The following is a 27,781-nucleotide window of genomic DNA, read 5'->3' as shown; positions in this document are numbered from 1 at the left end:
CACAACTTCCAAGTTGGGCAGTGGCATATTAAGCAGGAGGGCAGCGGTATGTGTGTTAGCAGTAGAGGGTACGTTGCCCCTCCCCGCCCCAGGGTCTCACGTCTCTTTCAGTGCAGGGCCCGTTCAGTGCTTCCCCTACACGCGGGGAGCCTGGCAGCCTGACTCACCTTCAGCATTTAACCATTTTCAAAGCCCATTTAGAGTCGATCGAAACGATCGCTACCTCTCGGGCCCTCTGCTTTCCACCCTCAGCCCACCTTAATCCGGGATCAAGTCCTCTGGCTGCTCCGAGTATTCACTAACTCATAGTTGGGTAGATGGACGATCTAGAAATGAGGTCGGCTATAAAGTCGGCCTTGGTATTCGAGGACGGCGCCGATGGCGAAGTGTTAGAATGAAGAGGCTTGATTACAGTTTGCTTAGAAATCGTAGAAAACTACTTTTTAGTTTATTAGTTTAAGGCGGGCTTTTCTGTATCTTGAAAAGCTTATTCTGAGAGGCACATTACGCATTCTTTTTCTTCGATTATTTCCACTGGATCCGTGGCACACTGGAGACGGATTCGGGAGTGAATATGGGAAACGGTGGCATGGGTCCTTATGGATTAGAAGGCCATTGTACTGGAGTAATGTGATCCTACTGGGTAGAATATAATCTACGTATTTCAGTTCATGGAACACTTTGTATGGGTCATCGACCAGCAAAACAAAGATATTTAATATGAAATTTGTTAAGCGTTTACTGTTTGCCAAGCACTGAACTAAGCCCTGGAGTAGATGTAAGACAAAGGCTCTGTCCCATATGGGAAATGGCAGTCTAAGTAGGAAGGAATGATTTTGGAAGTGATATCTAAGGGAAAGGTTGGGGTTGAGAGATCAACTTGCATCCTTTTAAGTGAGAAATATAAACAGAAGGAATCATTTTGTAGCATTTAAAAATTTAGCTTTGGGCTGCAAACCAGTCTCCCTCGTAGAAGGTGGAAATGCAAAGATCTTTATTATTGTTAGTATTATTATTTTATCTAAGTGTTTACTATATGTCCAGCACTGTTCTCAGTGCTGGGGGAAGTGCAAGATAGGTCAGAAAAGCCGGCTTTTTTCCTTTCTCTGCTACCCATACCTCACATCCTATCCCCTGTATGGAGTTTGTTACTATGCTCCAGGCGCTGGATTAAATAAATGCTGGGGTAGGTAGAAGATAATCAGGTTGATCACAGTCTATGGGGCACACGGTCTTAATCCCCGTTTTACAGATGAGGTAACTGAGGCAAAGAGAAGTTAAGTGACTTAGAGAAGCAGTATGGCCTGGTGGATAGAGCACAGTCGTGTGAGTAAGAAGGTCCTCGCTACTAATCCTGGCTCCACCACTTGTCTGCTGTGTGACCTTGGGCAAATCACTTCTCTGGGCCTCAGTTACCTCATCTGTAAAATGGGGATTGAGACTGTGAGCCACATTTGGGGCAGGGACTGTGTCCAACTTGATAAATTTCCCTTCTGCGTCTCCCTGACTTGCTCCCTACATTCATCCTCCCACCCAACCCCACAGCACATATGTGTATATAATATATATATATATATCTGTTATTTATTTATTCATTTATATTAATGTCAGTCTCCCCCTCCAGACTGTCAGCTCATTGTGGGTGGGGAATGTGTCTGTTTGTTGTTGTATTGTACTCTCCCGAGGGTTTAGTAGAGTGCTTTGCACACAGTAAGTGTTCATTAAATGCGATTGAATGAATGGATAAACTTGTATCTCCTCCTTTGCTTAGTACAGTGCCTGGCACATAGTAAGCGGTTAGCAAATACCACAATTATTATTGTTATAAGCAGCAGCAATAGGGAAGCTTCTACTAACCTTTCCGCAAGCCCCTGGCAATTAGGATGTTTCTCGATAGTCGGTGAGTCATAGGTAAATGTGGGGAAACGAAGGAAAGCGAGGATTCTTAAAAATCATTGGGCAGGGTGTTACCCTGGTAGTCCATCTACATTTCAGGTTTTGTGCATTCCAGAACTATCCCAAATCATTTCTTATACTCCCAACCAAATTAAAAGTGTATAAAGTTTCTCAAGACCAAATAGTTTCTCGAACCTAAATTAGGTTTTGGGAAGAGATTCATTCATTCATTCAGTCGTATTTATTGAGTGCTTAGTGCTTGGGAAGTACAAGTTGGCAACACACAGAGACGGTCCCTACCCAACAGTGGGCTCACAGTCTAGATTAAACGTGATGTAGTCTTTTGGGGGAGTTTTTGGGTGCCGTAACCAGGTGTGTGTTTTGATGCATAAATAGCGGTGAGCACCAGAGCACCTGAGAATTTTGAAATGTTTTTGGAATTTTGGGGTTGTCTGTCTCCTCTCCTTATTCTAAGACCCTTCCCGTTTCCCTGTCCCAACTTCCCCGTCCTCCAGTAATAGTGCCAGATAAAAATAAGGCAGTCGGAGGAGTGGTCAGAATACCCCTTTGCAGTCGGACAGGCTAGACCAAACACGCTGTCTTCCGCCAGCTGCCCCTCCGGTGGGAGGTGGACTTGAAAACTGCCATGGGAGTGCTTTAGAACAGTGCCTGACACATAGTAAGCGCTTAAAAATACTATTATTATTATTACTATTATTATTATTATTGAAGGCCACTTGCGCTTTCTCCGTCTCTCCTGACTCTGACTCACTGCACACCCCTTTGCTCTCTGCATGCAACTTCTCCCTGCCACCCCTCCCTCCCCCAATCAGCCAAACCCAAAACCTCCCCACCTTCGGAAATCCTCTTAAAAAATGGGCCGGAATTGTGTCTACCAACTCAGTTACATTGTTATTTCATACTCGCCCAAACGCTTAGGCCAGTGCTGTGTACACAGTAAGCACTCAATAGATGCGGTTGATTGATGGATTGAAAAATAAAACTACCTCTGGTAGGAATCCTAATCAATCAATCATTCGTATTTACGGAGCGCTTACTCATCATCATCAATCGTATTTATTGAGCGCTTACTGTGTGCAGAGCACTGTACTAAGCGCTTGGGAAGTACAAGTTGGCAACATATAGAGACGGTCCCTACCCAACAGTGGGCTCACAGTCTAAAAGCGGGAGACAGAGAACAAAACCAAACCTACTAACAAAATAAAATAAATAGAATAGATATGTACAAGTAAAATAAATAAATAAATAGAGTAACAAAATAGAGTAACTATGTGCAGGGCACTGTACCAAGCACTTGGGAGAATCCAGTACAACAGAATTAGCAGACAATCTCCCCAGCACGGCATAGTGGATAGCTCTGGAGGCCTGGGGAGTCATGAGTTCTAATCCAGACTCCACCACTTGTCTGCTGCATAACCTTGGGCAAGTCACTTCTCTGTACTTGTTACCTCATCTGTCAAATGGGGAATGAGACTCTGAGCTCCACGTGGGACAGGGGCTGAGTCCAACCCGATTTGCTTGTATCTGCTTGTACTTGGCACGCAGTAAGCGCTTAACAAATACCACAGTTATTCTTATTATTAATCAGGTCAACCCATTAGTCACCCATAACACTCCCCAACTGTAAGCCTGTTATGGGCAGGGAACGTGCCTCCTAATTCTGTTGCATCGTACTCTCCTAAGTGCTTAGTTTAGCGTTCTGCACATAGTAATCACTCAATAAATCCGATAAATTGTAGGTTTTCCATTTTGTCGCCATCGAATGCGTGTCACCTGTGTCTAACCCCTGTTATTAGAGTAGAAGATCCTGAGGGCAGGGATCTTGTTTTCTACTTTTAGTACATGTTGCCAGTGTGCCTAGGACAGGGCTAGATGCCCAACAGGTCATTATTGATGATGGTGGTGGTGGTGATGATAATATGGTGTAGAATTTGAGATTTCAGACATTTGGGGTTTTTTTTGCCTTCTGGGCAAGTGTGTCCCCAGGATTTTTCCAGGAAAATTTTGAATGCTTAAGTTCCTTGTGGGCGGGGATCGTGTCTACTAACTGTATTGGATCATATACTCCCAAGTGCCTAGTACAGTGCTCGGCACATAATAAGCGCTCGAGTAATACTACCATTGATTTGGTAGGTAAGGGCTTCTTTTAGACTGACCAACACAAGAATAAGTTGCTTTCAGTGGTTAGTTGGGTCATTATTTATAGCAGCTCGAGTGAGTGATTGTGCCTATCTATTTTTGACCTCTGGGAAGTTGCCTTCTTTCGTGGATACGATTCTTGGGCTTGGCCTCACTTGATACTTTCAGTTCCAGGGAGAAATGATCGGGGGGTTATTGCAACATTATTTGATTCCCCCCCCCACATACACACACACTCCTCCCTGGCTCCTACCTCAATCCTTGCCCCCTTCAACTTTCCATCAGGCAGACAAACGTCAGAGGCAGAAGGAAAGTATTTTAATCTATCTGCAAAGCTCAGTTGAAGTAATGGAAATCATTTTAGCAATTGGATATTGTTCTAATTTGAGAAAATGCTCCAGTGACTTGCTGGGCATCAGATTGTATCAAATGAGGAGGGTGGACGGCAAAGAAAATTGCGCAAGGAATTTATCATCTTTGAATGGGTTCTGCTTATTTTTTATTCTGACAGTTCTGGTTCGAGGGGCAGGCAAAGAACTGTAGCTCTGGGTAGGAAAGACAGGATCTGGAAGGCCAAGTTGAATTATGTTTTCCCAATTCCCCAGCTTTTGTGCAGCCCTCTCCTTCCCTACTCTCCGTGGATTCCCAGCACCTTTTGACCTAGATGCGTCCGATATTTAGATGTAAACAGCAAACTCCCAGGGAGCCAGCCGGGAAAATTCGCACCAAGCCAGGTTTCTGGTAGCAACCTGATATGAAAGTTAATGAATGACCGGAACATTTGTGAAAACACAGAAAATCAAGAAAAGAGAGATAGCCGGTGCTGGGTCCTTGATCTTATGGGTTATAAAAACTCATTCTCTCCAGCAGTCTAAGTGTAAGGAGGACCTTTTGGACTGTTTGGTTTAGAAGTAATTACCATGGGTGCAAGTATCTTGAAACTGCTGACCACCTGTTGATAGCTCTGGCATTCACCCATCCCTTCTAATAACCCTCACCCTCTTTTCCATCCCGCCTCTATGTTCATTCTACTTTCCTACTCACCTAGTGTCCCACCTAGTTACCTGCCAGTTCACCATTCATTCATTCATTGATTTGTATTTATTAAACACTGTGTGCAGAGCACTGTACTAAGCGCTTGGGAAAGTAATGCAACAATAGTAACATTTCCTGCCCATAGCGAGCTCACAGGCTACCACCTTCCCCACCCTTCCTCCAATACCTACTTGCTTTTTTTCACGTATCCATCCTCTCTCAGATCAACTGCACGTTTTCAGCCCAGTTTTTGTTACCTTGTCTTACTCTCCTGTCTCCTGACTCCTCTCCTTATGTTTTCCTTAACTCTGTCTTTCTTTCTTCTCTCATTTTATCATCATAATCAGTGATATTTGTTGAGTGCTTACTCTGTGCAGAGCACTGTACCAAGCTCTTGGGAGAGGACAGTACAGCAGAGTTGGTAGACCCAGTTCCCCACGCACAATGAGCTAACAGTCTGGAGGATTTTATTTGTATCTTTTTTTTTTTCCTTGGGACCCGTTCTGTGTGTTTCCTGTTTTCCTCTATCTTTCTCCTTTTTGTCTCTTTCCTCTTCTGTTGTCTTTGTTTTCCTTTTTTGTTTTTTTCCTCCTTCTAACTTTTTTTTGGTACCTCTCTCTCTTTCCTGGTCCCCTTCTATGGCCCAGCGCTTAGAACAGTGCTTGGCATGTAGTAAGCGCTTAACAGATACCAACATTATTATTATTATCCTGTCGCTGGGAAGCTGTTTTATCCCCTCAAGTGTGGGTTGGAGATGTTGGTGTGGACAGCCCCTCCAGTGGGTCTTTCACACTGGGAAACCAGGAGGAAAGGCAGGGGCTCCTAAACGGACCCTCCTGTGGCCAACCTGCATGTCCCCCTGAGAGTCTTGTGCAGAGTCCTAACCCCAGGGCCGATTAATTAAGTAATCAATTAATTGATTGGGTGCTCCATATGGGCAGGGAACATGTCTGCTAATTCTGTTGTAGCATGCTCTCCCAAGCGCTTAATACAGTAGGCGCTCAGTAAATACCATTGATTGATTTGGTGCTAGCAGTAAAGTACGGTGACCACCTCTGCTCTTCACTTCTCCACACTCCATCCACCCAGCTCCAGGGCCGGACGGTCTGATGTGGGCCCCTGCCTGGGATTTTAACCTCGAAATAGTGAGGAGTGGTTGATGGCTTTATGTTTAAGAATGCGTGAGCTCCCTCCTGATTTACATTCCCTTTGTCTTTTTTTTTTCCTTTAAAGGGGCTCCTTTGTTGCTTTATGCAAATAGGAGGGACTTGCGCCTGGTGGACGCTACCCACGTCAAGGAGAACGCCACGGTTCTGGTGGGCGGCTTGGAAGACGCGGCCGCGGTGGACTTCGTCTTCGTCCACGGGTTGATCTACTGGAGCGACGTCAGCGAAGAAGCCATTAAGCGCACCGAGCTGAACCAAACCGAGAGCGTGCAGAACGTGGTGGTTTCCGGACTCCTGTCCCCCGACGGCCTGGCCTGCGATTGGCTGGGCGAGAAACTCTACTGGACGGATTCGGAAACCAATCGGATCGAGGTCTCCAATTTAGACGGATCTTTGCGGAAAGTTTTATTTTGGCAAGAGCTGGATCAACCCAGGGCCATCGCCTTAGATCCCGCCAGAGGGTAAGTCCGCCGAGTGTCGTTTGATGTACGGGCGCAGGACGGTTTCGTTGGTTATTTGGTAAGCACTTTCTCTGCGTCAGACGCTGTTCTAAGCGCTGGGCTAGACACAAGCTAATTAGGTCGAACAGAGTCCCTGTCCCGCTTGGGGGTTCCCAGTTTAAGCGGGAGGGAGAACAGGAGAATGGAGGCTCAGAGAAGTTAAGTGATTTGCTCCAGGTTTCACAGCCAGCATTTGGCAAAGTCAGTAATGGAGCCCAGTTTCTCTGACTCCCGGCCCATGCTCTTTTCCCTAGGCCCTGCTGTTTTTTAAAAATGGGGCAGCTTTCCTTATGGAAGTAATGGGGTGGGGCCTGGTAGTGGTTTTAGTATTTCTTTGGTGTCTCCCCCCCTCCGACCCCCGCTTGAAAAATAGGGAGAGAAGCGGGGATCTATCAGGACCGATTTGATAACTTGCAGATTAGGACACTATTTGCATCCTGCAGTTTTGTTTATATTTCAGAATGCTCACAAGCTGTCCAGACGAACAGCTGAGGACTGGTATTCTATAAGAGCTGCTCTGTTTATTGTTACAGTGGGAGATAAATGACACCAGGAATGAATGGGATAAAAACAATACTGGCATGCGATTAAATAGTTTTAAAACACTCATAGTCTTTTGTATTTTCTTCCCTCAATTCCTGTTGCCGATTTGGTGGAGTGGTAGCTCCCTTCTCCCTTGAATATTTCTTTCAAGAACAGGTTTAGCCAGGCCACAGTGGATGCTAGTTTGATGTTGATGATGGCCCAGTAAAGATAAACCTGATGTGTATTTGTTCGTTCATTTATTCATTCATTCATCAGATTGATTGAGTGCCCAATTTATGCAGTTTTGAGTGCTGTGATACGTTTGAAAGTAAAAAAAAACAACGAAAAGAGGATATTTTTACCCTCAAGGATTTTATAACCTAACACTTAGTACAGAGCACTGTACTAAGCGCGGGTTTGGTAAGGAGCAGGTGGGAGAGTGTTCCTGGTAGCATCTATTGACTCTGTTATTGACTTGGTTCAGTGCTCTGTATACAGTAAGCACTCGATAAATACGGTTGTATATTGAGCAGAGGGTAGATGGGAAAATTGGTCAGGAGGGCGACTGGAGGATTGGGAGTTTGGATTTAATCCCTGAGGCAACTGGGAGTGACACGATTAGATGGAGAGTTTAAGAAAGATGATGCTTGCTGTCCTGAGCCTGAAATAGGGAGAGGCTGGAACCCTGGCCAGGAGGCCAGTGATGCAATAATTATAATAATAATAATAATGATGGCATTTATTAAGCACTTACTGTGTGCAAAGCATTGTTCTAAGCGCTGGGGAGGTTACAAGGTGATCAGGTTTTCCCACGGGGGGATCACAGTCTTAATCCCCATTTTACAGATGAGGGAACTGAAGCCCAGAGAAGTGAAGTGACTTGCCCAAGGTCACACAGCTGACAATTGGCAGAGCTGGGATTTGAACTCATGACCTCCGACTCCAAAGCCCGGGCTCTTCCCACTGAGCCATGCTGCTTCTCAATAGACCAGGCGCCAGGCAGCCAGAGCCCGGCCGAGGTCAGAGGCGGAGGGAACCGAGAGGTAGGGATCCAGTAGAGTTTCTTGTGGATCTGGGAGAGATTATCCTGGAAAAATTGGCTGGACCTGGCAGTGGATTAGATGTGCGGGAAAGTCAAGTCAGTCTTCTAGACTGTGAGCCTGCTGTTGGGTAGGGACTGTCTATGTGTTGCCAACTTGTACTTCCCAAGCGCTTAGTACTGTGCTCTGCACACAGTAAGTGCTCAATAAATACAATTGAATGAAATACGATTGAATGAAGTCCGAGCCGACCGAGGTTATCAGGGTGGGGGACGGGGAGTTTTGTGATCTTCGGGCAGAGTTCCGGAAAGTTGGAGGTGAGGGTTCAGTGGTATTTATTGAGGGCTTACGTGCAGAGCAGTAGCCCAGGGCTGGGAGTCAGAAGGACCTGGGTTCTAATCCCACCTCTGCCACTTGTGTGCTGGGTGTCCTTGGGCAAGTCTCTTAACTTCTTTGTGCCTTAAAATGGGGATTAAGACTGTGAGCCCCATGTGGGAGGGAGGTGTCCAGTCTGAGTTGCTCAGTGCTTGACACATAGTAAGCACTTAACAAATACCATTATAATTATTAAGCGCTCGGGTTGGCCTCCTGGAGGAGGTGAGCTTTCAGGAGTGAGCTTTGAAGTGGGGAAGAACAGAGGTGTGGAGAATGGGAACAGGGAGGGGGAAAAGGTATGAACTCCTCTTTAGGCATCTAGCTTTTTCTTTCCGTTGATTGTTTCCAAGGGCCAGGACAGTGATCAGTGCACGGCCAACGCAGTTGATGAGGAGCAGCAGAGAGATATAGCCTGACACTCACTTTACTAGGGAGGGGTTTTGCTGGCTATTCATTCATTCATTCCTTCATTCAGTCGTCTTTATTGAGCGCTTACTGTGTGCAGAGCACTGTACTAAGCGCTTGGGAAGTCCAAGTTGGCAACATCTAGAGACGGTCTCTACCCAACAGTGGGCTCACAGTCTAGAAGGGGGAGACAGACAACAAGACAAAACATAGGAACAAAATAAAATAGAATAAATATGTACAAATAAAAGAAATAAATAAATAGTGTAATAAATACGTACAAACATATATACAGGTGCTGTGGGGAGGGGAAGGAGGTAAGGTTGGGGGGGATGGGGAGGATGAATCTAGTTGTCCGGTTGCCAATTATCCAGTGACCTAGTTGTCCATCTGAACCAGTTTGGACTTTCTTCCAATAATAATAATAATGATAATTGTATTCTTTAAGCACTTACTAGGTGCCAGGCACTGTACTAAGTGTCTGGATAGATACAAGCTCATCAGGTCGGACACAGTCCCTGTCCCACATTGGGCTCCCAGTCTTCGTCTCTAATTTACAGATGAAGTAACTGAGATACAGAGAATAATAATGTTGGTATTTGTTAAGCGTTTACTATGTGCCAAACACTGTTCTAAGCACTGGGGTTGTTACAAGGTAATCAGGTTGTCCCACGTGGGGCTCACAGTCTTAACCCCCATTTTACAGATGAGGTAACTGAGGCACAGAGAAGTACCTCACCTCCCTTCTCTCCTTCTCCAGCCCAGCCCGCACCTTCTGCTCCTCTGCCGCTAACCTCCTCACTGGGCCTCGTTCTTGCCTGTCCCGCCGTCGACCCCTGGCCCACGTCCTCCCCCTGGCCTGGGATGCCCTCCCTCCCTCCCTCCCGCCAAGCTAGCTCTCTTCCTCCCTTCAAAGCCCTACTGAGAGCTCACCTCCTCCAGGAGGCCTTCCCAGACTGAGCCCGCCATTCCTCTCCTCCTCCCCATCCCCCCGCCCTACCTCGTTCCCCTCCCCACAGCACCTGTATATGTTTGTACAGATTAATTACTCTATACAAGTAATTTACTTGTACATATTTACTATTCTATTTCATCATCAATTGTATTTATTGAGTGCTTACTGTGTGCAGAGCACTGTACTAAACTCTTGGGAAGTACAAATTGGCAACATATAGAGACAGTCCCTACCCAACAGTGGGCTCACAGTCTAAAAGACTATTCTATTTATTTAATTTAATTATTTATTAATTTATTTAATTTAATTAAATTTTATTTAATTTATTTAATAATATTTATTTAATTTTGTTAATATGTTTTGTTTTGTTGTCCGTCTCCCCCTTCTAGACTGTGAGCCTGCTGTTGGGTAGGGACCGTCTCTATATATTACCAACTTGTACTTCCCAAGTGCGTAGTACAGTGCTCTGCCCACAGTAAGCGCTCAGTAAATACAATTGAATGAATGAAGTGACTTGCCCAAGGTCTACAGAGCAGACAAGTGGCGGAGCTGGAATTAGAACCCAGGCCCGTGCTCTATGCAGGAGGCCAGGCTGCTTCTCGGTTCTTTCTCAACTGCCTTGTGGCAGTGCGGTTCTGCTCCCTCCTTGCCTCAACCATCCCCAGCAGGTGGTTGGTTGTGCTAATAATTGTATTCCCCACAAATGTGGAGTACATAATCCCTAACTTCCCTTCCCCTTTCCTGGCCAGTCCACTCAGGTGCTTTTTCCACCAGGCCATCACCAACGAGAAGTTCAGGTTTCCACCCCTCTCCCCCACTATTTCCCTTCTGGCTGGGCGGTGGCTCCCAAGTCCTGAAACTCTAACCCAAATCCCTTGCCTTTTTCTCTCCTATTGGCCTCTGGCCACTCCACCCTTCATCCTCTTTGAAGGCTGGGCCACAACAAATCCTCAGGCGGGAAGAGATGGGGACACGTGTATCTGTGGGCTCCCCTTGGCCAGCTTTCTTTTGTTAGCCAAACGCCTTAGCTTCCCTTGCAATGGCAGTCTTCCTGCCTTCATTAATGATGCAGGAATGCAGGAAATTTGACGGTTTGGGGCTGTGAACTCTCCTTTGGAATCAATCGTTCAGTCGTGTTAAGCTCCTTGTGCTCAGGGAACATGTTGTGTTGTTGTACTCCCTCAAGTGCTTAGTACAGAATTCTGCACACAGTAGGCACTCAGTAAATACGATTGATTGATTTATTGAGCGCTTACTATGTGCAGAGCACCATACTTAACCGCTTGCGAGAATACAGGGTAAGAGAGTTGGTAGAAATATTCCCAGCCCACAACAAGTTCACAGTCTAGAGGGGGAGACAGACATTAATATAAATTACAGATGTGTGCATAAGGCTTCCTCTAATTATGGTGGCTTTTGTTAATAATGGTGATAATAATAATTGTGGTATTTGTTAAGCACTTACTGTGCCCTGAGCTCAGTACCAAGTGCCGAGGGAAATACAGGGTAATCGGATCGGACACCGTCCTGGAGAATGACGCAAGTCACGAGCATTTTGAGGATTCTGTATATTCCTTCCTTAGTATTTTGGGGGCACCTACTGAGTGGAGAACGCTGTATCAGGCATGTGGGAAGAATGTACCTTCGGTGAAAGCAGGAGAAAGAACACAGCTACAACTTGTAGCCACCAAAGGATGGGACAAAATGAATATATAAATGTCTAAATGACCCAGATAAATGGAATAGATAGCGAAGTTCTGAGGATGACCTCGGATGGTGGTAATTCAGTTGGAAAATTCATTCATTCATTGTCGTATTTATTGAGCGCTTATTGTGTGCAGAGCACTGTACTAAGTGCTTGGGAAGTACAAGTTGGCAACATACAGAGACAGTCCGGTCCCTACCCAACAATGGGCTCACAGTCTAGAAGGGGGAGGCAAACAACAAAACAAAACATGTGGACAGGTGGAAAATGCTTCCTAAGGAAGTCAGTCTCCAGGTATGCTCAGGTAGTGAACTAAGGATTGAACGAAAAAGGTAACTAAAACGGTTTTAGGGTAGCTGGAACTTCAAAATCACCGTTAGCAATAGCCGTAGGAGGAGGAGGAGGAGGAGGAGTAATTGAAATAGTTCCTCTAAACTGACAGCTGTCTGTGGGCAGGGCACATGTCTATTAACTCTTGTTTTATCGTACTCTCCCAAGTGCTTAGTACAGTGTTCTGCACCCAGGAAGCGCTCAATAAATACAACTGATGGATAGATTGACTCCTAATAGTAGAAGTAGAAGAAATAGTGTTTATTACATGCTTAACTTGGACAAGTCACTTGTCTGGGCTTCAGTTTCTTCATCTGTGAAATGGGGATTAAACCCTACTCCCATCTTCTTAGATGCTGAGTCCCATGTGGGACAGGGACTGTATATAACTTGATCTTGTGGCAACCCCAGAGCTTGGCACATAGTAAGCACTTAACAAATACCGTAACTGTTATTTCTCTATGTAAAACACCGTAGTAAGTGCTGGGAAAGAAATACACGGGGATGAGGTATAGATAAGGGGTAGACACGAGGTCATCAGGTTAAAACACCGTAGTAAGTGCTGGGAAAGAAATACACGGGGATGAGGTATAGATAAGGGGTAGACACGAGGTCATCAGGTTAAATACAGTCCCTGTCCCACATGGGACTCAGCATCTAAGAAAATGGGAGCAGGGTTTAATCCCCATTTCACAGGTGAAGAAACTGAAGCACAGAGAAGTGACTTGTCCAAGGTCAGCATGTAATAAACACTATTTCTTCTACTACTATTAGGAGTCAATCTATCCATCAGTTGTATACTGGCCCCCAAAGGGTTTAGGACTGAAGAACAAGGAGGGGCACCGGGGGATTAACCACAGACACACCTGGAAAGGTGAACAAAGATACCAGAGAAGCAGCTGGAGTTTAAGCTCCTCAACTCAGAATAGGCGGATGGAGGTTTTCCCTTTCATTGGAGAAACGTCCGAAATGGGAGCAGGAGGGAGAGTCAATAGGCAGGGTCTGAAAATCGCGGATTCTTAGGGCCTGGGTAATCAGTCAGTTAAAAGTATATTATATTAGTATATTAGTATAGTATAAGTATTAGTATATAGTATATTAGTATATATATAGTATACTAGTCAGTCAGTGGTATTTACTGAGCACTTACTATGTACACTGTACTGTACTAAGCACTTGGGAGAGTGCAATACAATTTAATTAGCAGACACGATCCCTGCCCATGATGATCTTAGAGTCTAGAGAATGATCAACAATGGGTAACGGTCAACAGTGAGAAGGTCTTTCAGATGAGGAACTGAAGGGGGCAACTTTAAAAAAAATATATGACAGGCACTGGCACTATGTGCCAGGCACTGTTGTAAGCGCTAGAGTAGATACCAGGTAATCATCAGGTTGGACACATAGAAGTGCAGTGACTTGCCCAAGGTCACACAGCAGACAAGGAGCAGAGCAGGGATTTGAACCCAGGTTCTTCCGACTCCCAGGCTCCCAATCTCTCTCCACTGGGCCACGCTAATTCTTATTCCTTCAGCTTCCTTTCGGCTTTAATTTGCTTAGGATGCCACAAACTGAAGGGTAGGGTAGAGGGGAAGAGGCTTGGCCGGGGTAGTTGGGGGGTGGGAAGATTCCTGACCAAAGGATTTGGGAAGGCATCCAAAGCCAGGGTCCCCCTTTTTTTGAGAGGAGTTGCGCGGGGGCGACGCGGAGAGGGTTTTCACACCAAAAAGAGGATGTTTGTCATTCTTCCCTGCAACCAAGAGTTCTGTTCTGGGACACCCCCATGACTGGGACTAAATCCAAACCAGTTGGAAGTTGGTCTCCATTATAAGGCGGTGTGGCTTTGTGGCTTCGGAGAGCACAGGCCCGGAAGCCAGTGGATCCGGGTTCTAATCCGGGCTCCGCCACTTGCCTGCTGTGCGACCTTGGGCAAATCACCTTCTCTGGGCCTCAGTTTCCTCACCTGTAAAGTGTGATTAAATATTTGTTCTCCCTCCTACCTGGACGGTAAGCCTTATGGCCGGGTGACTGGAACTTTGCCTGACTTGACTATCTTGTATCTACCCCAGTGCCTAATTCATTCCCTGAAGTTGAAAGCCCATAACACATACCATGCGTTATTATTATCATTGTTGTCCCTTAGCAGGTGTTTTTGGGGAGGGATTATGTGGCCTGGTCTTGCCCCCAGTCTCTCCTGTCTCTTTGCGCACCTCGGTAATAATAATTGTGGGATTTATTAAACACTATATGCCACGCACTGTACTAAACCCTGCGGTAGCTACAAGATTGTGAGCCACACAAGGGACAATCAATCAATCGATCAGTCAATCAATCGTATTTATTGAGCGCTTACTGTGTGCAGAGCACTGTACTCAGCACTTGGGAAGTACAAGTTGGCAACATAACAGGGACTATGTCCAACCCAATTTGCTTGTATCCACCCCAGCACTTAATACAGTGCTGGCACATAGCAAGCGTTTAACAGATACCATTATCGTTATCATCATCATCATCATCATCAATCGTATTTATTGAGCGCTTACTGTGTGCCGAGCACCGTACTAAGCGCTTGGGAAGTACAAGTTGGCAACATATAGAGACAGTCCCTACCCAACAGTGGGCTTACAGTCTAAAAGGGGGAGACAGAGAACAAAACCAAACATACTAACAAAATAAAACAAATAGAATAGATATGTACAAGTAAAATAAATAGAGTAACAAATATGTACAAACATATATACAGGATATACATATATACATATATATATACATATGTATGTATGTATATACATATATATACATATATACGTATGTATTGTCACACATTACTGTGTGATGATACGTATGTATGTATATACATATATATCATCATCATCAATCGTATTTATTGAGCGCTTACTATGTGCAGAGCACTGTACTAAGCGCTTGGGAAGTACAAATTGGCAACATCTAGAGACAGTCCCTACCCAACATATATACATATATATCGTCACACATTACTGTGTGCAGAGCACTAAGCACTTGGGAGAGTAAAATATAACAATAAACAGACACATTCCCTGCCCACAACAAGCTTAGAGTCTTGGGGGGGGACCGACATTGCAGATATGTACGTAAGTGCTGTGGGACTGAGAAGGGGGAGAGGATTTGTGGGTTCAGTATATTTCACTCCAAACAGGTGATGGGCTCCAGTTGCCCAAACCCAGGAGGGTGAGTTTGGGTGTTTTAGTCACCCAGTGGCCCATGGCCAGCGCTTCGTATCGTGCTGGGCAGATGGTCAGCGTTCAGGAAATAGCATTGATTGATCGGTGTTGGAGACCAAAGCCCGGGCTGGGTGACTCATCGGTATAATGCAGGACCTCGTAAGGTCCCTCCCTCAGCTTCTCCGTCCCCGCAGAGAAGGGGAGATCTGCCCAATAGCACATTCCGCACCTTCCGACCGTTGAGCTCAATAACTAGAAGCCCCCCAAAAGAGATTGCCACGGGGGTCAAATCATAGTTCACGCAGAGCAACGGCGATAGGGTGGACTAACCATCCGGCTGACAAACTTTCTTTTCTCCGGCCCCAAATACTCCCAGTGTCCTAGGCCTTAGATTTGCATCATAGTTTGTGGTTTTAGTGGAAAAGTAATTTGAAATAGATTTCATCACTTGTCAAATAGGGAAGATTATTTCCAGATTAACTCATGGGGGGAAAAAAATATGCTGTGTGCCTTCCAGAGAAAGTCCATGAAAACTTCTCAGGAAGAATGCGAGCCTAACCACAGCTCCAAGAGCATGGGGTTATGAGATACAGACAAGCTGGCCGAGCCCTCCCGTAAACCCGATGTGGAAATAACGCCGTTGAGTTAGTGGGGTGGTGTCTGCGCCCTGGGAATTTGTACCGACCAGGCCCTCTGGGCCTCAAGAGAAGCAACGTGGCCTCGTGGAAAGAGCACAGGCCTGGGCGTTAGAGTTCGTGAGTCCTGATCCCGGCTCCACCCCGTGTCTGCTGCATGACCTTGGGCAAGTCAGTTCACTTCTCTTTGCCTCAGTCACCTCACCTGTAAAATGGGGAATGAGCCTTGGGGCCCCACGTGGGTGAGGGATTGTGTCCAACCCGCGTTGCTTGTATCCACCTCAGTGCTTAGTACAGTGCCTGGCACTTAGTAAGCGCTTAAGAAATACTATTACTATTATTATTACCACTAGGGAGTCAGCATGGTAATGGGGGGATAGGAATGGGTGATTCTGGTGGGGCCAGCAGTCCACTTCCTGAATTTTCCAAACGTTCTGCGAGCGAAGCTTCGATGGATGACCGTGGCGGCTGGCGGCTGGGGACGGAGTTTAATAATGGCGTTTATTAAGCACTTACTATTTGCCAAGCACTGTGTAAGTGCTGAGAAGGCTACAAGGTGATTGGGTTGTCCCACGGGGGACTCACAGTCAATCCCCATTTTCTAGATGAGGTAACTGAGGCACAGAGAACTTAAGTGACTTGCCCAAAGTCACACAGCTGACAAGTGGCGGAGCCGGAATTTGAACCCACGACCACTGACTCCAAAGCCCGGGCTCTTTCCGCTGAGCCACGCTGCTTCTGTAGTTCCAGAGGAGGGGGCTGCCTTTTGTCCCCTGGAGCTCAGACCCTGTGCCAAGCCCTCTGGGACGCTCCCCACCGGGGCTGGGAACACTGGGCCGCGACGGGCAGAGGGACCTGTGGGCACCCGTCGGAAGCTGACCAAACCGGGGGCCATGGGGGAAGAAACTCCACAGTCACTTCCCCAACCTGATTCGCTTCCTGGGCTTGAGGCGTGGATTGAGAATGGGGGACATTTTTGCTCACCCCTGGAAAGTGGTGGGGTGAAAGGGATGAGCAAAGAGGGGTGGAGGGAGAGGAGGTGGACGTGGGCCTTGCAGTTCCCACCGTGGACACGGGCCTATCGTTCTTGTCTTGTGACCGAAGACAGTGCGGCTTACGGGAAAGAGCCCGGACCTCGAATCCAGATAGTTTTGGTGCCCCCGTCAGAGACCGAATACCGGTCCCATTGGTCCGACCTGGTGGGAGCCAGCTGAGGTTTTTGGGTGGAGAATTGGCTCCTCCCCTGCCCGTGCGCTTCTTCCCCTTTCCCAGCAGAAGGGAGATAGAGGACAGGAGAGCAGCCAAAAATAACGTTTATTTTCTCTATTCTCTCTAAGTAAATCTCTGTTTATTTTACTTGTACATGTTTACTACTCCCTTTTATTAAGGATATACATATAGCTATAATTCTGTTTATTCTGACGGTTTTGACACCCGTCTACATGTTTTCTTTTGTTGTCTGTCTCCCCCCTCTAGACTGTGAGCCCGTTGTTGGGTAGGGACCGTCTCTATACGTTGCCGACTTGTACTTCCGAAGCGCTTTGTCCAGTGCTCTGCACACAGTAAGCGCTCAGTAAATATGACTGAATGAATGAATGAGTATGTGATGATCCTGGGGTTGCAGGAGGGGGGAGATGAGGCTTCTCTCCACCTCCACCAGTCAATCAATCAATCAATCAGTCTTCTCCCAGAAACATTATCCAACCTTGGCTTCACTGACACTGTCTTCTCCTGGTTCTTTTCCTATCTTTCTGACTGCTCATTCTGAGTCTTTTTTATGGGCTCCTCATCTTCCTCCCACTTCCTAACTTGGGAGGGGTCCCTCAAGTCTCAGTTCTGGGTCCCGTTGAATTGTCCATCTACGCCCAATCCCTTGGAGTTCTCACTTGCTCACATGGCTTCAATTTCCACCTCTCTGTGGGTGATTCCCAAATCTGCATCTCAGGCCCTGCTCTCTGCCCCTCTCTACAGTTTCGCATCTCCTCCTGCCTTTAAGACATCCCTACTTGGATGTTCTGCCATCACCTCAAACTTAATATGTTAAAAACACAGAACTCCTTATCTTCCCACGCAAATTCTGTCCTCCCCTTGACTTTCCCGTCACTAAAGATGGCACCACCATCCTTCCTGTCTCACAAACCCATAACCTTGTCATTATCCTTCGCTCCTCTGTCATTCAACTCGCATACTCAATCTATCACAAAATCCTGTCGGTTCAAACTTCACAACATTGCTAAAATCTGCCCTTTCCTCTCCATCAATCAATCAATCAATCGTATGTATTGAACACTTACTGTGTGCAGAGCACTGTACTAAGCGCTTGGGAAGTACAAATTGGCAACATATAGAGACAGTCCCTACCCAACAGTGGGCCCATCCAAACTGCCACCATGTTAATCCTGCATCAGCCTCCTTGCTGACCTCCCTGTCTCCTGTCCTGCCCCACTCCAATCCAGACTTCACTCTGCTGTCGATCGTTTTTCAGCAAAATCAGGATGTGTTTCCCCTGGGCTAGTCACTTCAGTTCTCTGGGCCTCAGTTCCTTCATCTGTAAAATGGGGATTAAGACTGCGAGCCCTATGTGGGACGGGGACTGTGTCCAGCCCATTTTCTTGCATCTACCCCAGCGCTTTGTACAGTAACTGGCACGTAGTAAACTCTTAAATACCCCAATTATTAATTATCGTTTTGGGGTCAAGCAGCTCACCAAACACCCACACCGTCTAATTAATGTCTTTTCCCCCCACTCCAGACTGTGAGCTCATTGTGGGCTGAAATGTGTCTGTCGTTATATTGTACTGTCCCAAGCGCTTAGTGCAGTGCTGGGCACACAGTCAGTGCTCAATAAATACGATTGAATGGATGAATTGGCTCTAAACCAAGAATTCACTCAAGGCTGGCTCGGAGAGCAGTGCAGTGGAAGCAAAGGGCATCTTTTCCTAAACTGACTTGCTCTCGGGCCTCGTAGAGGGATTTCCTCATCTGGTCCAGCACCCATAACCTCAGGGCCTTGGGAGAAGGGGAGGCTACTGGCCGGTTCCCTCTTCGAGCCCCCTGCCTTTCCTTAGTCCTTGGAGCCAAATACGGGGCTCGGGCGAACCAGGCGTCGTCACTTTCTCTTTCAGGTCCCTGGTTTAGCTAAGTAGTCCTGCTTTGGTGGAGGTTTTGGCAAGCAGGAGGTGACGTAGAGGTTTCCTGTGGCCCCCGTGGCCTGCCTGCGGTTTGATCTTTGATCCTTTAGTCATTGTTTTAAAGCAGCCCAATTGGAGCACACCTAGAAGATCAGAAGCCGGTTCATCGGTAAATATCCGAAGGCCTAGATGCGAGAGTCCCTGGGTGAACCACTCCACCCCGCCTGGCATTAGCCCAGGAGGCGGCATCCTACGGTGCTTGCCTTTGGTAAGAGAAGCAGCGTGGCTCAGTGGAAAGAGCCCGGGCTTTGGAGTCAGAGGTCACGGGTTCAAATGCCGGCTCCGCCAGTTGTCAGCTGTGTGACTTTGGGCAAGTCACTTCACTTCTCTGGGCCTCAGTTACCTCATCTGGAAAATGGGGATGAAGACCGTGAGCCCCCCGTGGGACAACCTGATGACCTCGTAACCTCCCCAGCACTTAGGACACTGTTTTGCACATAGTAAGCGCTTAATAAAAGCTGTCGTTATTATTATTTGGTGCTCAGTGCGCATGGGATTGGCCAACACGTCCTCTTCGGCCGAATGATTTATTACTCTTTATTTTACTTGTACATATCTATTCTATTTATTTTATTTTGTTAATATGTTTTGCTCTCTGTCTCCCCCTTCTAGACTGTGAGCCCACTGTTGGGTAGGGACTGTCTCTATATGTTGCCAACTTGGACTTCCCAAGCACTTAGTACAGTGCTGTGCACACAGTAAGCGCTCAATAAATTGATTGATTGATTGATTGAATGGCGCAGTTTGCCCCTCAGCCACAGCGATCGCCAAGGCGGCCGGCCCCGGAAACCACTGTGGCACATCCCCTATTTGCGGTAGCTTCTATGATGTTTTGAATGCCAAGCCACCCTCCGTTTCTCCTCGCCCTCCCTGCCAATCCAGTGCACCCGTGCCTCCCCTTTGAGCTGTGAAGGGGTTACCGACACTTGCTGAAGTTAATTTCTCTCCTCTGCCCAGTCCATCTACCCGTTGTTCCTCAATCAATCAATATTTATTGAGTGCTTCCTCTGTTAAGAACACTCTAATAATAAGCGCTTAGTACAGTGCTCTGCACATAGTAAGCGCTCAATAAATACGATTGATTGATTAATAATAACAGCGTATCCTTTAAGTGCTTACTATAATAATAATAATGGCATTTATTAAGCACTTACTATGTGCAAAGCACTGTTCTAAGAGGTTGCAAGGGATGTGCCAAGCACTGTTCTAAACCCTGGGGGGATATGAGCGTACCTGGTTGGACACAGCCCGTATCCCCCATGGGGCTCACAGTCGTAACCCCCATTTTACAGAGGAGGTAACTGAGGCACACGGAAGTGAAGTGACTTGTCCAAGATCACCCAGCAGACAAGTGGCGGAGCCAGGATTAGAACCCACGTCCTCTGATTCCCAGGCCCATGCTGTATCCACTAGGCCATGCTGCTTCTTTAAGGTCATATACTAAAAACACACAGGACAGTACAGCAGAGTTGGTAGACACATTTGCTGTTTACAACGAGCTTACAGTCTGGAGCAGGAGACAAACATTAATAATAATAATAATAGTAATAATAATAATAATAATAATAGTATTAAGTGTTTCCTATGTGCCAAGCACTGTTCTAAGCTCTGGGGTACATACAAGGTAATCAGGTTGTCCTACGTGGGGCTCACAGTCTTAATCTCCATTTTACAGATGAGGTAACTGAGGCACAGAGAAATGAAGTGACTTGCCCAAAGTCACACAACTGACAAGCGGCGGAGCCGGGATTAGAACCCATGACCTCTGACTCCCAAGCCCCTGCTCTTTCCACCAAGCCACGCTGCTTCTCCTACATAAATCAGTAAATTAGAGGTAGATACATAAGTGCTGTGGGGCTGAGGGAAAGGTGAATTAATAGTGCAAATCCAAGTGCAAGTTCAACAGAGTTGGTAGACACGTTCCCTGTCCACAGTGAGCTTGCAGTCTAGAGGGGGATTATATATTATTATTCAGTCATGTTTATTGAGTGTTTACTGTGTACAGAGCACTGTACTAAACGCTTGGGAGAGTACAATACAACAATAAACTGACACATTCCCTGCCCGCAACAAGCTTACATTCTAGAAGGGGAGACAGACATTAATATAAATAAAGAAATTATGGATAACAATAATAACGATGGTATTTGTTAAGTGCTTACTATGTGCCAAGCACTGTTCTCCGCACAGGGGTAGATACAAGGTAATCAGGTTGTCCCACATGGGGCTCACAGCCTTCATTCCCTTTTTACAGATGAGTTTTACAGAGAAGATTCCCATTTTACAGAGAATTTAAGCGACTTGCTCAAAGTCACCCAGCTGACCAGTGGCAGAGCCGGGATTAGAACCCATGACCTCTGACTCCCAAGCTTGGGCTCTTTCCAGATATGGATGTATGAGTGCCGTGGGGATGGGGAGGGGTGATGACTATCCCCTATTAAATTAGAAGCTCCATGTGGGCAAGGAATGTGTCGCTTTTCTGTACTTAACTGCTTCCACCAGCAGGAAAGCCAACATGTCATAGCAGGAGTGAATAAATACCATGATCGGGTAGGAGAGCAAACTTTTACTCTAGGAAAAGGTAAATAATAATAATAATAATGGCATTTATTAAGCACTTACTATGTACAAAGCACTGTTCTAAGTGCTGGGGAGGTTACAAGGTGATCAGGTTGTCTCACATGGGGCTCACAGTCTTAATCCCCATTGTACACAAGGGAACTGAGACCCAGAGAAGTTAAGTGAGTTGCCCAAAGTCACACAGCTGACAATTGGCAGAGCCGGGACTTGAACCCGTGACCTCTGACTCCCAAGCCCGGGCTCTTTCCACTGAGCCACGCTGCTTCTCTAAATCAATCAATCAATCAATCGTATTTATTGAGCGCTTACTATGTGCAGAGCACTGTACTAAGCGCTTGGGAAGTACAAATTGGCAACACATAGAGACAATCCCTACCCAACAGTGGGCTCACAGTCTAAAAGGGGAGTCTAAATGAAGGGAGAAAGTGTCGAGGCAATCATTCCTTCATTCAGTCTGATGTATTAAGCACTTACTGTGTGCAGAACCCTGTACTAAGCGCTTGGGAAAGTACAGTGCAACAATAAACAGTGACATTCCCTGCCCACTGCGAGCTCACAGTCTAGAGGGGAGAGGTCTTCATCCTCATCTTCATCGTGAAGAGCTATTCAATCTGGACAAACCGTTCCATCGCCGCCAGATCTGGACCTGGAAATCGACTGTTTGGGAGCTTTTTGTCCATTAAAAAAATAGCCCCACAGCGCTTAGTACAGTGCTCTGCACACAGTAAGCACTCAATAAATACGATTGAATGAATGAATGACAGTAGATAACTGAGCAGGCGGGTCTCGGTCCGTTAAGTTCCTGAAAACCGTGTCTCAAGTCAAAAACCTATTTTTTCATATTATCAGTGGGGGGATTGGCTCCCAAACCAAAGCCCAGATATCCCACTTTTAACACAGCTACCCAGGATTCTGTACTCATTCATTCATTCAGTCGTATTTATTGAGCGCTTACTGTGTGCAGAGCACTGTAGTAAGCGCTTGGGAAGTACAGGTTTGCAACATATAGAGATGGTCCCTACCCAACAGCGGGCTCACAGTCTAGAAGGGGGAGACAGACAACAAAGCAAAACATATAAACCAAATAACATAAATAGAATAAATATGTACAAGTAAAATAAATAGAGTAATAAATGTGTACAAACATATATGTATATATATATGCACTCAATCCCATTAGTGTATTTATAAGGTTAATTGAAGTGATATTGATATAAAAACCTATCACTAACACATAAAAATGAAATTCATAATAAAATAACAGCTCTATGCAATGTGCATTGCCTCTACTTTCATATGAACTAGAAAGCAGAGATAAAATTTAAACCCTGCACCGATTTACTGGCTTGTCTTCACCTTTCCTGAGCTCATGGGTGGATCTGATGAGGTGAGGTTTCCCGGCGGTTGGGAGGTGATTTTGGAGGGACTGCATGAGGGGTTCTTGAAGTCTTGTTTGCTCTCTTGAAGTGTCCAAGGAATTCTGGCCAGAGGCTCTCCTCTTCTCCTTGGAAATTTCTCTGATGCCGCTGGACAAGTTGCATGTGCCCCTAGAGACAATAATAATAATAATGGTATTTGTTAAGCACCTACTATGTGCAAAGCACTGTTCTAAGCGCTGGATGTACTGCACTATTCAGCAAGTGGGGCCACGTTCTTCAAACAGGGACCCGGCAGCCGCAGCCGATCTCCCACTCTCAAATTCAATCCACACCCCCGATCGCGGCCTCCTTTCCCTATCCCAGGCCACCCCACCTTACCGGGAATCCCTCCCATCCTTCCCATCCCTAGATCCCTAGATGTCACTCCATCCCCGCCTCTTCATCTGTAATAATAATAATAATAATAATAATGGCATTTATTAAGCGCTTACTATGTGCAAAGCACTGTTCTAAGCGCTGGGGAGGTTACAAGGTGATCAGGTTGTCCCTCGGGGGGCTCACAGTCCTCATCCCCGTTTTACAGATGAGGTAACTGAGGCCCAGAGAAGTGACTTGCCCAAAGTTACACAGCTGACAAGTGGTGGAGCCGGGGTTTGAACCCCTGACTCCAAATCCCAGGCTCTTTCCACTGAGCTATGCTGCTTCTCTTACACACCTCCTCACCCACCCCCGCCAGCCACAGATCATGGATTAGAACTCATGACCTTCTGATTCCCAGGCCCGGGCTCCGTCCCCTAGGCCTTGCTGTTTCTCTAGACTGTAAGCTCGTTGTGGGCAGGGAACATCATGCCTTGGAGAAGCAGCGAGGCCTAGTGGAAAGAGCCCATGCCTGGGAGGTTATTTGTACATATTTATTCTATTTATTTTATTTTGTTAATATGTTTTGTTTTCTGTCTCCCACTTCTAGACTGTGAGCCCACTGTTGGGTAGGGACCGTCCCTATATGTTGTCAACTTGTACTTCCCAAGTGCTTTGCAGAAGTAAGCGCTCAATAAATGCAATTGAATGAATGAATGGGAGTCAGAAATCCATGGATTCTAATCCTGGCTCCTCCACTTGTCTGCTGGGTGACCTTGGGTAAGTCACTTCTCTTCTCTGGGCCTCAGTTACCTCATCTGTGAAATGGGGATTGAGACTGTGAGCCCCACATGGGACAGGGACAGTCCAACTCGATTTGCTTTTATCCACTCCTGCACTTAGTTCAGCGCCTGGCACATAGTAAGCGCTTAACAAATCCCATCATTTATTTTATGTCATCCTGCCAATCGCTCTGCACGCAGAAAGTGATAAAATAAATACAACAATTGATTGATTTCATGCAGAGTTCTCCGGGTGTTTTTCAAGCAGCAAATAATGCAGCGTTAGTTGGTGGTCTTGGCTAACGAAAACGAAGTATCAGATGAGTAATGAAGTATCAAATGAGTCCTCCCCAAACAGCTAAGCCGGTGGCAAGTATCAGTATCATTCCAGCGTCCACTCATGGGAAAATGAAGCGTCAGAGAGCGGTTGCGTGGAGGAGCTTGTCAAAATCCAGTGTTTCGTGAGCTCGTTGCTTGCCTCAGTCACTAGCACAACTTGGGCTAGAAGCAAAAATGATATAGCTTTGGAACTCAGTCGGAAGATGGGAATGTGCGGAGGTCTGGTTTTTGTTTAAGCCCTTTCTGCATCTGTGGTATTTTTTTCCCCTTTGAAGCTTGGCCACGAGCAAACAACCGCTAGTCATCCAAAACCGAAATTCTGCAGTGAAAAATCTCATCGAAGATTGTGAAAGATTTGGGCCCCGTGAGGACGTATGTGCCTACTTCATGTTACGGCAGGGGGTGAAATGGGACCATGTGTTCACGTGGGGGATTCTGTTTCTCAGGGACCCCTCATCACCCCCAAAGATGGACTCGCTTACCCCCCAAAAATCTCCCGTGAGTTTGCGTGTGTGGACTTTTGGCCGAAGGCCAAAGAACACAGGTGACTTCTTGAGTTCCCTGCTTGGTTCTGGGGCTGTTTTGTTCCCTCTATACGGGGAGAAAGCGTCATCGTCAGTGGTATTTATTCATTCATTCATTCAGTCGTATTTATTGAGCGCTTACTGTTTGCAGAGCACTGTACTAAGCTCTGCACTTGTACTAAGACTTGTACTTGGGAAGTACAAGTCGGCAACATATAGAGACAGTCCCTAACCAACAACGGGCTCACGGTCTAGGAGGGGGAGAGAGACAACAAAACAAAACATGTAGACGGTTTTTTTGAGTGCTTACTATGTGCAGAGCACTGTACTAAACACTTGTTGACTAGAAACTGGAAAAGTATGATAATAATAATAATAATGGCATTTATTAAGCGCTTACTATGTGCAAAGCACTGTTCTAAGTGCTGGGGATGTTACAAGGTGATCAGGTTGTCCCCCGGGGGGCTCACAATTTTAATACTCATTTTACAGATGAGGTAACTGAGGCACAGAGAAGTGAAGTGACTTGCCCAAAGTCAAACAGCTGACAATTGGTTGAGCCGGAATTTGAACCCACGAACTCTGACTCCAAAGCCCGGGCTCTTTCCCACTGAACCACACTGCTTCTCAAGTACCTTTCTAATAATAATAATAATAATGATAGCATTTATTAAGCGTTTACTTAAGCACTTACTTGTCTACGGCCATACCACCCTGAACGCTCCCGATCTCGTCTGATCTTGGAAGTTAAGCAGGGTCAGGCTTGGTTAGTACTTGAATGGGACACTGCCTGGGAATATTGGGTGCTGTATGCTTTCCAACTTGTACTTCCCAAGCGCTCAGTACAGTGCTCTGCACACAGTAAGCTCTCAATAAATACGATTGAATGAATGCTTACTATGTGCAAAGCACTGTTCTAAGCGCTGGAGAGGTTACAAGGTGATCAGGTTGTCCCACGTGGGGCTCACGGTCTTAATTCCCATTTTGGCTCACGGTCTTAATCCCCATTTTCCCGATGAGGTAACTGAGGCCCAGAGAAGTTAAGTGACGTGCCCAGAGTCACACAGCTGACAAGTGGCGGAACCGGGGTTTGAACCCATGACCTCCGACTCCAAAGCCCGGGCTCTTTCCATTGAGCCACGCTGCTTCTCCGTCAAGAGGTGCAGGACAGTATCTGCCTTAAACCTTGGCCACCAAACCCCTTAGGGCTTCAGCCATCATGGGCAATCGGCAGTCTCTATTTCAATCAATCAATCGTATTTATTGAGCGCTTACTGTGTGCAGAGCACTGTACTAAGCGCTTGGGAAGTACGAGTTGGCAACATATAGAGACAGTCCCTACCCAACAGTGGGCTCACAGTCTAGAGCACTGTGAGCAGAGAGAGCACTGTCCTAAGAGCATGGGAAAGTCCAGCAGAGCAGAGTCGATAGATGCATTCCCTGCCCACAGGGAGCTGACAGTCTACATGATGGAAACAACTTTGCAGGGAAAGAAAGGGTGATTACACTAGCAGAGGCAACAAGAGCAAAGAAGAATGGGTCATTTATCTTTACCCTAATCCTCCTCCGCAAAATTACTCATTCGATGTTTTGAGCCCTTTGGAGAAAGGTGGTATCGCCACGGTAAGGACTCCAGGCTGCATACACATGCATCCCATGTGTGGGACAATAAAAAGATGCTTCATTTTGGAAATGGCTGCTAAAGACTGAGTGTGTTTTCTTTCTTCAGGCTTCCTAATTGTGCCAGAATAGTTGTCTGACCCTTCGAGTGCTCCTTAAGGAGTTTTTTGAAAAATGTAAAGTGAAATGCGTTTTAATTTTTCCTCAAAGTCATTCTAAGAGTTCTCTCATTTCCCCCTCTGTGGATGGAGGTACTATACCTGTTGGGTAGGGACTGTATCTATATGTTGCCAACTTGTACTTCCCAAGCGCTTAGTACAGTGCTGTGCACACAGTAAGTGCTCAATAAATACGATTGAATGAATGAATGAATACCTGAGGTGTGGCAGTTGAAGGAAGGTTTTGGCTTTAGTAATAATAGTAATGATGGTATTTATTAAGCCCCTACTATGTACAAAGCACTGTTCTAAGCTCTGGGGAGGTTACAAGGTGATCAGGTTGTCCCACCGGGGGCTCACAGTCTCAATCCCCATTTTACAGATGAGGTAACCGAGGTCCAGAGAAGTGAAGTGACTTGCCCAAAGTCACACAGCTGACAACTGGCGGAGCCGGAATTTGAACCCATTACCTCTGACTCCAAAGCCCTGGCTCTTTCCACTGAGCCATGCTGCATGGATTCAGTTATTTTCTGAGTTTGTTCCATTTGAGCGTGTGGTGTATCTTCTTGGGCGGATTTTGACTGGCTCTGGCAGATCATCTGGCCTTCTGTTTTTTCCCATTAAAATCCATTTCTAACACCATTAGGGGATGGACACATTCTCCCCCATCCTTAAAGCCTTATTCAAATCACATCTCCTCCATGAGAGTCCTTTTTCCCATTCTCCTTCCCTTCTGCATGTTCTCCCTCTCTTTTTTTAATGGTATTTGTTCAGCGCTTACTATGTGTCATACACTGTTCTAAGGGCTTGGGTAATACAAGTCAATCAGATTGGACACAATCCCTGTCCCGCTTGGGGCTCACAGTAGATAGGAGAACAGAACTGAGGCACAGAGAAGTTCAGCGACTTGCCCAATGTTAC

At 46.2% G+C, this 27,781-nt stretch overlaps 1 protein-coding gene and 1 pseudogene across 1 annotated transcript in view; both read left to right on the top strand.

Moving 5' to 3' along the window:
- LRP6 (LDL receptor related protein 6) overlaps positions 1-27,781 on the top strand; it is a 143,132-nt gene that overhangs the window by 5,443 nt on the left and 109,908 nt on the right. The window contains exon 2 of the mRNA XM_038753603.1: positions 6,325-6,718. Coding sequence (XP_038609531.1) covers positions 6,325-6,718 — 394 coding nt within the window. The remainder of the gene's footprint in view (positions 1-6,324; positions 6,719-27,781) is intronic.
- On the top strand, positions 25,779-25,897 carry LOC119935230 (annotated as a pseudogene).

The sequence above is a fragment of the Tachyglossus aculeatus genome, chromosome 11 (assembly GCF_015852505.1).
Source record: "Tachyglossus aculeatus isolate mTacAcu1 chromosome 11, mTacAcu1.pri, whole genome shotgun sequence".
In the NCBI taxonomy this organism is placed as follows: Eukaryota; Metazoa; Chordata; class Mammalia; order Monotremata; family Tachyglossidae; genus Tachyglossus; species Tachyglossus aculeatus.
This window is presented reverse-complemented; position numbering and strand designations above follow the sequence as displayed.